Source organism: Engraulis encrasicolus, chromosome 9, assembly GCF_034702125.1.
Source record: "Engraulis encrasicolus isolate BLACKSEA-1 chromosome 9, IST_EnEncr_1.0, whole genome shotgun sequence".
NCBI classification, from domain to species: Eukaryota; Metazoa; Chordata; class Actinopteri; order Clupeiformes; family Engraulidae; genus Engraulis; species Engraulis encrasicolus.
Genome location: NC_085865.1, coordinates 26,566,460 through 26,578,959, shown reverse-complemented (window position 1 = coordinate 26,578,959; position 12,500 = coordinate 26,566,460). Strand labels below are relative to the sequence as shown.

General features: G+C 45.0%; 1 protein-coding gene across 2 annotated transcripts in view; it reads right to left on the bottom strand.

The window, feature by feature from the left end:
* Positions 1–393: 393 nt before the first annotated feature.
* The window catches only part of LOC134455655 (LIM zinc-binding domain-containing Nebulette-like), a 62,210-nt gene continuing 50,103 nt past the window's right edge, over positions 394–12,500 (bottom strand). For both annotated transcript variants that reach the window (XM_063206867.1, XM_063206866.1), the window contains exon 4: positions 394–1,061. In XM_063206867.1, coding sequence (XP_063062937.1) covers positions 915–1,061 — 147 coding nt within the window. In that variant the 3' untranslated portion in view covers positions 394–914. The remainder of the gene's footprint in view (positions 1,062–12,500) is intronic.

The following is a 12,500-nucleotide window of genomic DNA, read 5'->3' as shown; positions in this document are numbered from 1 at the left end:
TTCCAGGTATTCATCCTCACTTTTGAAGTGGATTGACAACCCCGGTAGTTTTGTTGAGGCAAATGCAGGCACTGTGCAATAATTACCATATAACATACAGTGCTGTGTGTTTGTATGTTCAGGATCTGGGTTCTTATTGGGTAACACTTTATTTTAGGGATACATCTATTAGCACTAATACATACAATGTTAATGCCTGCATAAGTAACTTGCAAGGCATGTACTAAGCAAACGCTAAGGCCTACTAGGTCCTTACTAAGGTTAAATTGGTAATAAATCCCTTATTGTGCATGAACAAGACATTTGCGAATACATGCCTAACAAATGTTTGATTTTGCTTAGTACATGCCTTACAAGTTATTTATACAGGCACATTGTATGTATTACTGCTAATAGATGTATCCCTAAAATAAAGTGTTACCTATTATTGCCCTCAGGCATATGGGTGGGATGTTGTGAAACAAGAATGTGTATGCGAGTGGCTCGATTAAGTAAGAGAGAAAAAAAAAGAACATAGAAGTGATTCCAGTAGGTGTATGTGTGTGCATGGTTCTGTGCGTGTGTGTAGGCCCAATGACCATTATGCACCCTTTGAGTTTCTCTCTCATTCCCTCTCTCTCATTCTCTCACTCACACACGCACATACACTCACACAAGCACACACACACAAACACAGGAAAGTTCTTCCTGCTCGATCACCTAGCATTAACTTGATCACACCACATACACGCCTCCTCATACTCAAGCAGACATATTCCACCATCAGCTCATGTAGCTTCCCGCTACTGCTCAAGTGGAACACTAGATGGTGGGCGGATCAGCTCATCACCATGGAAACCAATGGTCAGAGGTCAACTGTGGAGCGATGCCAAAAAAGCAGGGAAGCGTACATGTCTGATAACCTCTTCACTCTCTCACAAACACGCACGCATGCACAAACAACCACAGCATACATTACTGATCTGCTCCTGAGTTCTTCTCAGTCTCTGCATCTCTGGAGTGTCGGAGACGATACTGAAGCCCCGGCCTTTGCTGTCTTCAAAGTCCTTTTTGTATTTCACCTGAAAAATAAGAAACGAGACACCAGGATTGTTACTCAAAGCAGGGATCAACACAAAACTGTACAATATGTTTATGCCCCTATATTTATTACATTATTTTTGAATAATTGCCTGAAAATTCACAAAAGTCTTTTTTACTGCACAGTTCTTCAAGTAGACTACATTCTAGCAGTGTATAGACCTCTAAGAATGTCATCTTTTCAAGTTTATTGTGTAATAGCAGCAAATCACAAATCCCCTTAACAGTGAAGCCTTCACAGGAAATTCAATCCCACAGTACGGTAAAGAAGTAAGGAGCTGTGTAATTCCATAGGATAAGGAGGATTGGAAACACTCAAAAGTCAGCAGCCTTATTCAGTGAGGCCAACTTAAACGATTCCCATGACTTAAGCAGTTGCACACAGAGGAACGGCTGTGGCACTTCAAATGAAGCTGATAGTTATCTTATTGTGCGAAATAATTGCGCTCCCTCCACGGCGGAAAGGCATAGAATGAAGACATTAAAAGACTTGGAGGACTTTTCAAGGGAACAGAGTGCAGAGTACTGTAAAAACCTCTTGTAATCTCTGAGGGCCGCACAGTAAAAGCTATAAAGCTCCACATTAGGGCTGTACGATATCAGACAAAAAAAAACGATAACAGCATGCAATTCAATGATATTTACACAATATTTAGAAATATAGCTGAGTGTTTTTTCTTGTCACTAATTTGTCGGTCTGTGTGGGGGGCCTGGCTTTGGTCATGGCGTGCTTCTTGAGCATCTGTTGACAGTCAGCAAGTGATTGGACTGCACAGAAAATGTTTTACTTGTTATCGCAATACGCACACAGCCACTCCTGATATCGCGATTTCGATACATTTTTGTGTAAGTACAATTGCAGTTATGCAATCGGAATTACATTATTGGGTGCGAGGACTATTCTTCCTCACACCCGGGCAACAAAATATGTAGGGGTAATCCCACATTTATTGGACGTGAGGAATATTCTTCCTCACGCAAGGGCACCAAAATATGTAGGTAAACTAACATTTATGGCTACGGGGACTATTCTTCCTCACACACGGGCACCAAAATATGTAGGGTCAACTACAATTAATGGGTACGACGTTAAATGTAAGGGAAGTACAGTAAATGTAATTATAATTACATTAATAAGTATACAATTCTTATACAGTTCCAAATATGTAATGTGTTATTACTATATGTGAGGAATAAGAGTATAAGAAATGATGCATGAAGAGTGTGTTAAACTCTTCACGCTGGGTATCAATAATGTGTAGGTGTGTACTTATGGAATCGTCAATTGTCTAATTAATGATTGCATAAAACACGGTTCATGACCGTCTCATAAAATCATGACCATTATTGACTAATAATCTGAAGGTTTTGTGTGAATTCTTTTCTGGTTGACTTCGTAGAAATTGTTCAAATAAGACAAACACAGTTCACCACAATGTACATTTATTGTAAAAGCATCATCCGGTCATAACACTGATACAGCCAATGTGACTTGCAGGGCATAAGAACTTAGGTAAAATATACAATATATACACGGGGTATGAGAGGATGCGCTCTGTGTGTGTGTGTGTGTATGTGTACGCTATGCGAGAGAGAGAAAGAGAGAGAGAGGAGGGGGAGGCGCGCGCTCGATTGAGCCGCGCACATCTGACACCGCTTGTGCGGAGCGGTGGGAGGAGAGAGAGAGTGAGAGATGTATGTTCTATGAACTATGAGCGAAATGATTCTGCGCAGCGCTTACGCGCAGGACCGAAATATGAGATACGAGGAGGGGCGTTAAGCTTTCGGCTGATGAAGCGGGAACTTATCTTCAAGATAGAATTCAAGCTAGTCAGAGAATACTGTCCTTTGTCTTAAGGCTTTACAGTATGTGTGGGGGGAGGAAAAGGGAGCGCTTGGCGCTCTTTTCCGACAATCGCTTACGTCCTCGACTCAGTGACTCAATGGTTTAAAACACTGGTACGTGTATCTCTGTGAGTGGGTAATTTACATGTGGGTGCAAGTATGGCCTATGGCAATATTGCAACTAATGTAAACTAAGAATAGCGTGTGGCTATCTGTGGTGATGAGAGGGGAGAAAGAGAGAAAGAAAAGAAAGAACAGATAGAACAAAATAACCCAAAATAAAATATATCACACTCTACAAGTGTGGATATTTAAACACAACTCCTCAAAGCTATGTAACAGTTCTAACTGAATATCTTTGCCCAAACTCAGTGCTTACTCGTTATCCTTGGTAGGGAGAGAGAGAGATCCTTTGATCTCTCCGGCGAGGTGGGTGTGTGCGTCTTCGTGCGCACGAGGTTCCTTTGTTCTCCAAGCTGCTCGGGTAGGCTACTGTCTGGGGTCCGAGCGATACCACGCGGTTCCGACGCGAGGCTGTGATATGTCCAAAAAGTCTTGCTTCGTTGAACAGGGAAAAGGAAAAGGGTATTTCGTTGTGTAGTCCGATTGTCTTTGCGGTGCCGTCCTGCGAAGGTTCAGTGGGAAAGGGGTGCACGCAGGTCCGCTCCACGCGTAGTAACTGTACCGGCTGTCCACTCTCTTGGGGAACAGACAATCAGGCTCAGCCGAGTCTCCGTGGACTCTAGGCGAGGTTCTTGATTTCGGCACCAGTAAAAAAAAGATTAACAATTGTCCGTACAAAAGTTATCCTGCACGCGTGGGTTCCTCGTGGGTCCTGACTCACTGCTCTCCTAGCAGTGTCCGCAAAAGTCAAATGCAATACAAACGAAAAACCGGTTGAAGGAAGAAATATCGACTGTAGTGTTAACCTGGCCAAGATAACTTACAGTTTCAATAATTTCTAAAATAGACGTCTCTCCAAGGAGACGGGTCCTGGCCCGTCTCACATCTCGATGGAGGAAGTGGGCTTCTGGGAAGAGGCGACAGAGCTATGCATACCTTGACCTGTGGTTTTATACATACGGGGCGGGGCTGAGCCACGTATGTACCCTGATCAGGTACAATAGGAAACAAAATGGTGTCTGTATTTTACAAAATGGCGGCATTCGTAAAATAAGTGGAAATGAATTAAACTTTAGGGGTAATAACGCCTACAGTCCCCCTTTTGGCTATCGAAGGGAGATTGCAGTGTCTCTTTGATAGGCACATGGCACTTTACTCCTGTTTAAGTTCATTTGTCCAAAAGTGGTAATCCAATGTTTGTCCATATGGTAATTCCACTGTGCGCTGGAGCGCGCTATGTCCATGATGCTGTGGTGTCCAAGGACGGTTCCTGTGGCGTGTCCTTTGGAAAAGTTCATGTGATGGGCATATGAATAGTCCATGCAGTATAGCACTCTGGGCTGAGAATGGGCATAGCACTTTGGGCAATAGATTTTATCTGTCTAGAATCTAAATTCAAACAAACAAAATCATGAAAAATAATAAAAGAGAAAAGAGAGGAAAGAGAAGAAAGTGAAGAAAAGGCATGGTGAGGGAGAGGTGGAACCATGTGTCAGCTAGCCTAATCTTCGTGGACACTACTGATGGCAGAGCTTTTGACGTCTGCAGCTGTCAATCACATAGCCATGTGGTCAGTGTCAGTTGTGTTGTTGTTGTGAAGCATACCGTGGCATGAGGCGTGTATGTGGATACACTGTGGAGTGAAGTTGGAGAGATGGAGGTGCTCCATCTTACCAGTGTACGAATAACAAACAAATGTAACATTGCCAAAAACTATAACTAGATATATTAATGTGAGTGCATTTTACTAATGGTACTTTCGTGCTGGTTTACCATAACGCTGCTGTTAGTCAGGTCGGCGCTGCGCTATCCTTCGGGCCCTGAAGGGTATGCTTGCCTATGCACTGTCTAAAGCATGCGTGCGTAAAATGGGATCGCATATAACAATCTTGCATAGTGTGATGGAATGTACAGTGTTGGTTAGTAGGTTAACTGTGACTAAGACTTATGATGCATATTTATGGCTTTGGCGAAGTATGCAAATTTAGTCTGTGAGACTGATGTCTGAGGTTAGTCTGTTAAGTCTGTCGCGCTATGGGACAGGGATGAGTCGTGCTGGACCCATCTCTGTCGCCGCTGGCGACGGTGACGCGGAGTGTGTGAATCTAGCTCGCTAGAGCTTTGATCAGATCCATCTGACGAGTCGTGCTCACTCGCATCGCGCCATGACTGTGCAGAACGGGAGTCGGACTCATGGGAGCCGTGGTTAGTCCACTGGTCCGGATTATGAACAGGTTGGCGGTTGCGCCTTCTGTTTCGTTTACGCCTACGTGTGTTGTGCGTAATGTGGCTGTCATGCTGATAAGGGAGCTGTCCCCCTCTCGCTATAATGTTCTGCTGGTGGTGCCATTCGTTTTGCTGTGGGTTAGTCGAGTGTTGCATAGGGCCATCTCTGTCTGGCCCCCCTTTACGGGCCGCTTCGAAGCTCGTCAGCCGGGGCTGTGCCGTGGGCTGGCATGGGTTGAGAGCGCTCGGCTGAGACCTGTCTGCAGGCGTAACCGCTTCCCAAACCATATGTGCTAGCCGGCGCATTTCAAGCATCGTGTGACGTTTGCGTCTACACGCGACTTTAACCTCTGTACGAATGCTACCATGGAGATTGTGTAAGAAGAGTGATTGGAAGTGCGCATCTTCTTCTAAGCCTGGTGTTGCCCTACCCTCAAAGTAGGCTGTGTGTAACCGACTGAAATATGCGCGAGGGGGTTCAGACCTCTGATGTCTGACCCTCAAAGCATTGAGCACCGCAGACGGGTAGTCTCGAGGGCGCTCGTACTCTCCTATCATCCATGCGCGTAATTTGGGATAGCTATCAGCTATGTCTGGGGAAAGTGAATCCAAATCCTTGCGCACTCTTGGGCCGGATGTTTTCCAAATTAGTTTAACTTTCTCATATGACGTTGCGTCTGGCATGTCTTGGAAACATCGTTCTATTTCTCTGAAATAGTCACTCACGTGTCTGTTTGTACCGTAAGGGTCAAACTTCTCAACATCTTGTGCCAGTATATCAAGAACACGGAGTCTAGCTACGCGGGTCGTCTCTGCGTTACGCGTGTGAGACCCATCGGAGCAATCTGTCTCTGAGCTGCTGTGACAATCGCGTGTGCGGGGTCTTCCCCGGGCTGCGACTGACTGTGGGGTGACTATGGGGACAATCTCGTTTCTGTCTACCTCATACACTGGACTCTTTTCCTGGGTGGCCTTCTCGCTGGCTTGCGTGGAATGGTCTAAGTGTGTCACCTGTATTGTCTCGGGATTCTCACGAGACGGGAGGAGGGGCTGCTGTTCTACAACATTCTTACTACCTATTATGGCTGCCTCCAATATGCTCATGCGATTAGAAAAGCTTTCTTGCGTGTGCTTAAGCTCATTTCTAATTTCATTGGCTTCTCTAGCTACCTTCTCACGGTCAGCTATGACGTCATGCACTTCAGTGCGGAGCTGGTTGATTTGCAATCTCAGCTCGTGGGATTGGAGCAAAATTAACATGCCTATTGCTTCTTGGCTATCGGCAGTTGATTTTGGGGCATTGATTTGCAATAGCGTTTTCTGAATTTCTAGCGTGCATTGTTCCTGACTGAGATTTTGAACCTTCAGTCTATTATGCAACGAGACCTGGGTAAGGTCTGCAATGAGATCAGAAAGCTGCGGGTTTTGACCGCTTTCTAGACAGTTAGAGGGTGCCATTTTGTTGGCAACAAAATGAATAACTAATTATGCTGGTAATTAATCTGTTAATTAATTTAAATCCAATTCAAAATAATTAAACTGTTAATTACGGTAATAATTAATTAATTCAGGGTTTACTAACTAACCGTTGCTGGGGTGTTAGTATGTTCTCACACTGTCTATACGCATCTGAATGTATATCTTAGCAGTTGTCTAATGCAAACAGTATTTCATCATATTTGTACAAGTTCCAGAAGTCATTAAACCAGTCCTCGCCGAGGGCACCAAAATATGTAAGTACAATTGCAGTTATGCAATCGGAATTACATTATTGGGTGCGAGGACTATTCTTCCTCACACCCGGGCAACAAAATATGTAGGGGTAATCCCACATTTATTGGACGTGAGGAATATTCTTCCTCACGCAAGGGCACCAAAATATGTAGGTAAACTAACATTTATGGCTACGGGGACTATTCTTCCTCACACACGGGCACCAAAATATGTAGGGTCAACTACAATTAATGGGTACGACGTTAAATGTAAGGGAAGTACAGTAAATGTAATTATAATTACATTAATAAGTATACAATTCTTATACAGTTCCAAATATGTAATGTGTTATTACTATATGTGAGGAATAAGAGTATAAGAAATGATGCATGAAGAGTGTGTTAAACTCTTCACGCTGGGTATCAATAATGTGTAGGTGTGTACTTATGGAATCGTCAATTGTCTAATTAATGATTGCATAAAACACGGTTCATGACCGTCTCATAAAATCATGACCATTATTGACTAATAATCTGAAGGTTTTGTGTGAATTCTTTTCTGGTTGACTTCGTAGAAATTGTTCAAATAAGACAAACACAGTTCACCACAATGTACATTTATTGTAAAAGCATCATCCGGTCATAACACTGATACAGCCAATGTGACTTGCAGGGCATAAGAACTTAGGTAAAATATACAATATATACACGGGGTATGAGAGGATGCGCTCTGTGTGTGTGTGTGTGTATGTGTACGCTATGCGAGAGAGAGAAAGAGAGAGAGAGGAGGGGGAGGCGCGCGCTCGATTGAGCCGCGCACATCTGACACCGCTTGTGCGGAGCGGTGGGAGGAGAGAGAGAGTGAGAGATGTATGTTCTATGAACTATGAGCGAAATGATTCTGCGCAGCGCTTACGCGCAGGACCGAAATATGAGATACGAGGAGGGGCGTTAAGCTTTCGGCTGATGAAGCGGGAACTTATCTTCAAGATAGAATTCAAGCTAGTCAGAGAATACTGTCCTTTGTCTTAAGGCTTTACAGTATGTGTGGGGGGAGGAAAAGGGAGCGCTTGGCGCTCTTTTCCGACAATAGCTTACGTCCTCGACTCAGTGACTCAATGGTTTAAAACACTGGTACGTGTATCTCTGTGAGTGGGTAATTTACATGTGGGTGCAAGTATGGCCTATGGCAATATTGCAACTAATGTAAACTAAGAATAGCGTGTGGCTATCTGTGGTGATGAGAGGGGAGAAAGAGAGAAAGAAAAGAAAGAACAGATAGAACAAAATAACCCAAAATAAAATATATCACACTCTACAAGTGTGGATATTTAAACACAACTCCTCAAAGCTATGTAACAGTTCTAACTGAATATCTTTGCCCAAACTCAGTGCTTACTCGTTGTCCTTGGGAGAGAAATCCTTTGATCTCTCAGGCGAGGTGGGTGTGTGCGTCTTCGTGCGCACGAGGTTCTTTTGTTCTCCAAGCTGCTCGGGTAGGCTACTGTCTGGGGTCCGAGCGATACCACGCGGTTCCGACGCGAGGCTGTGATATGTCCAAAAAGTCTTGCTTCGTTGAACAGGGAAAAGGAAAAGGGTATTTCGTTGTGTAGTCCGATTGTCTTTGCGGTGCCGTCCTGCGAAGGTTCAGTGGGAAAGGGGTGCACGCAGGTCCGCTCCACGCGTAGTAACTGTACCGGCTGTCCACTCTCTTGGGGAACAGACAATCAGGCTCAGCCGAGTCTCCGTGGACTCTAGGCGAGGTTCTTGATTTCGGCACCAGTAAAAAAAAGATTAACAATTGTCCGTACAAAAGTTATCCTGCACGCGTGGGTTCCTCGTGGGTCCTGACTCACTGCTCTCCTAGCAGTGTCCGCAAAAGTCAAATGCAATACAAACGAAAAACCGGTTGAAGGAAGAAATATCGACTGTAGTGTTAACCTGGCCAAGATAACTTACAGTTTCAATAATTTCTAAAATAGACGTCTCTCCAAGGAGACGGGTCCTGGCCCGTCTCACATCTCGATGGAGGAAGTGGGCTTCTGGGAAGAGGCGACAGAGCTATGCATACCTTGACCTGTGGTTTTATACATACGGGGCGGGGCTGAGCCACGTATGTACCCTGATCAGGTACAATAGGAAACAAAATGGTGTCTGTATTTTACAAAATGGCGGCATTCGTAAAATAAGTGGAAATGAATTAAACTTTAGGGGTAATAACGCCTACATTTGATATATTGTGCAGCCCTACTCCACAGTTTCTCTGTCTGTCGAGTCCTGAACAACTGAGGGGCTGAACTGCTGCAATCCTTTTCATCATCTAGTGTGCAGTCAAAAACTAATGACATCGTTTGGCATCATCCCTCAAACAGCGAGAAAAGAGAGAAAGCTCTAAAATGACACACAAAGTAGTGCACACATACACATATTGACTAAAAAAACTCACATACAGACGCGCAACCCAAGCAACTATGCAAAACTACACTCTCACACACAGACCAAAAAAGAAGCAGAAATGTGCACACTCAAACGCAAACAAACATCACACTCAGAGAAGCCACAGCGGCTGAACAAACAGATCAGAACCTCAAACTCTCTCTTGCTCTCTCTCTCTCTCTCTCTCTCTCTCTCTCTCTCTCTCTCTCTCTCTCTCTCTCTCTTTCTCAGACACACACACACGCGCGTACACACACACACACACACACACGCACACACACACACACGCACACAAACGCGCACGCACGCACACACACACACACACACACACACACACACACACACACACACACAGCAAAAGCTCATCATATGGCTCGATGAAGAATGGAAGAACACCATTGCGCTGTACACCTCTTCACTACAGTAGTTACACCCCCTCCACACACACACACTCACACACACACACACACACACACACACACACACACACACACACACACACACACACACACACACACACACACACACACACACACACACTCTCTCTCTCTCTCTTATACTCCCTCCTCTGGGCATGTTACATAAAGTCCTCCTCCACAACAAGAGGAGATGGAGATAGAGTAGAGTATTCTGCCATTCACCAAAATAGGCAGGTTAATGACACCTACAGTACAAGGGACCTTCAGAATCTCACGCAGAATGAGATAAACAGGAGCATCATTGTGCTAATGATTGATTGATATGCAAAGTAAACTTGTACATAAAAAAGGGCACACAGCAGTGTTTGTATAGTTACAAGTGTGAAAGGTTGTATTTTGTGAGTGTGGGCGTGTGTGTGTGTGTGCGTGACTGCGTGTGTGTGTGTGTGCGTGTGCGTGTGCGTGTGTGTGTGTGAGTGTGGGCGTGTGTGTGTGTGTGCGTGACTGCGTGTGTGCCCCCACAATATGGATACAATTACTGGGCTGTAGAGGACAGCTCTGATACCTTACTCAAGATCAACAAAAGACATAGGGGGTTGTTAGTGGGAGGATTGGGAATGGAGAAATTAAGATATCTATGTGCGTGCACACATTTTTGTGTAAGAGTGTGTGAGTGTTGCACATGTCTGTTTCTTTGTCCATAAGTGTCTGTGTGTTCAAAACGTCTGCACTGTTTGTGCCTGTGTGTGCGTCTGCACTGTGTGCGGGCGAGTGTGTATGCGTGCGTGTGTGCATGTGGCAAAAACTCTGGGTGTCCTCACACACCCATTGGCATCTAAAACCAAAACAACCTCCTCCTCCTTGTCATACCCCCCACCGACCATCTCTGCCACAGAGAGGGGAGTGTGTGTGTGTGTGTGTGTGTGTGTGTGTGTGTGTGTGTGTGTGTGTGTGTGTGTGTGTGTGTGTGTGTGTGTGTGTAAAAGAAACTGTAGGTGTCATCACACTCCCACTGACATCTGAAATCAAAACAACCTCCTCACCTCCCCTCCCATTCTCCTCTTCTTCCCTCTCCTCCTCCTCTTGCACCTCAGCCTACCAACAGCTACTCTCACTCCCTCCTCCCACTGGCCATCCCTGCCACAAGGCAGCATAAAGAGCCACAGAGGAGGTGGCAATGGCAGGATGGAGGACTCATGTAAACACAGACCACCTCCCCAGGCAGCCGTGGCCTAGTGGTTAGAGAGGTGGTCTTTCAATCTAGGGGTTGCAGGTTCGAATCCCCCCTGACCTCTCCCTACATCTCCATCCATGGCTGAAGTGCCCTTGAGCAAGGCACCTAACCCCACACTGCTCCAGGGACTGTAACCAATACCCTGACAAATAATAACTGTAAGTCGCTTTGAATAAATGAAAGTGTCAGCTAAGTGCAATGTAATGTACTGTAAAATGGAACCCTTTAATCAGTTTGATGGCCCTGCCATGGCCTATCGGTAGGGCACTGGGTTACTACGCCGGTGACCCGGATTCGAATCCGGGGTCATTTGCCAATCCTTCCCCGTCTCTCTCTCTACCCACTCATTTACTGTCTCTCCTCGACTGTCCTGTCATAAATAAAGGCAAAACGCCCTAAAGAATATTTAAATGAGCTTGAGGTCTTGGTAGCGCTGAGCATTGTCTGCGTGCGTGTGAGTGTGCGTGCATGTGTGCATGCATACGCAGAGAGAGAGAGAGAGAGAGAGAGAGAGAGAGAGAGAGAGAGAGAGAGAGAGAGAGAGAGAGAGAGAGAGAGAGAGAGAGAGGAAGCACAGGTACCCTCGTAGCATTTTTTTGAGCACATTTCCAAGGCCAAGCAGACACAGTAAATGACTCAGGATGGCAAGGACTGTAGGACTTCACAGCTTTGTACCTCACCCCCAGCCCTCCTCCTCTCACTGCACCCCTCCCTCCCAACCACAAACTCTTTTCAGCACTCTCTAAAGCTGTGATGCTTTGTGATTCACTCCTACTGAGGGGCAAAGGGAAAGTGTCTGAAGTTTAGAAGGTTTTTGTGACATCAATGGATGGCAAAAGGAAGCACAACAGTGATCTGTCTTTCTCTGTTAGACATGTCATCTGTCTCACAGTCTCTGTTAGACATGTCCCCATTTCACCCTTCAGTGAAGTCTCTCATGGCTCTGACATGATAACGTCAACAATAACAAACCACAAGACAAGAACAAATTCAATGACAACAATGCTGCTGTGTCACACGGTAGTAAATCAAGTCACCACATGTCAATAAAGGCTAAATGCATTACGTCAAAGCAGAGCAAAGCACTCCAACATTTGCAAAAAAAACAACTTGCTCGTCACATACTTCTACACAATGCATGTCTCTGTCTCTGACTGTCCTCACAGAAGGGTGGAGTGAAGGTCTGAATGACTGATATTAATGTCATTATTTGACATTCTTAGTTTTGGAAAAAATTGATAAATGAAATTGTTCTATATAAACTTCACAACATACTTAAAATTGAGTAAGTGCATAAGATTGGAAGTGTGTGTGCAATTGGTTGAGAGAGAGAGAGAGAGAGAGAGAGAGAGAGAGAGAGAGAGAGAGAGAGAGAGAGAGAGAGAGAGAGAGAGAGAGAAAGAGAATATCGTATGTGGTATGTGG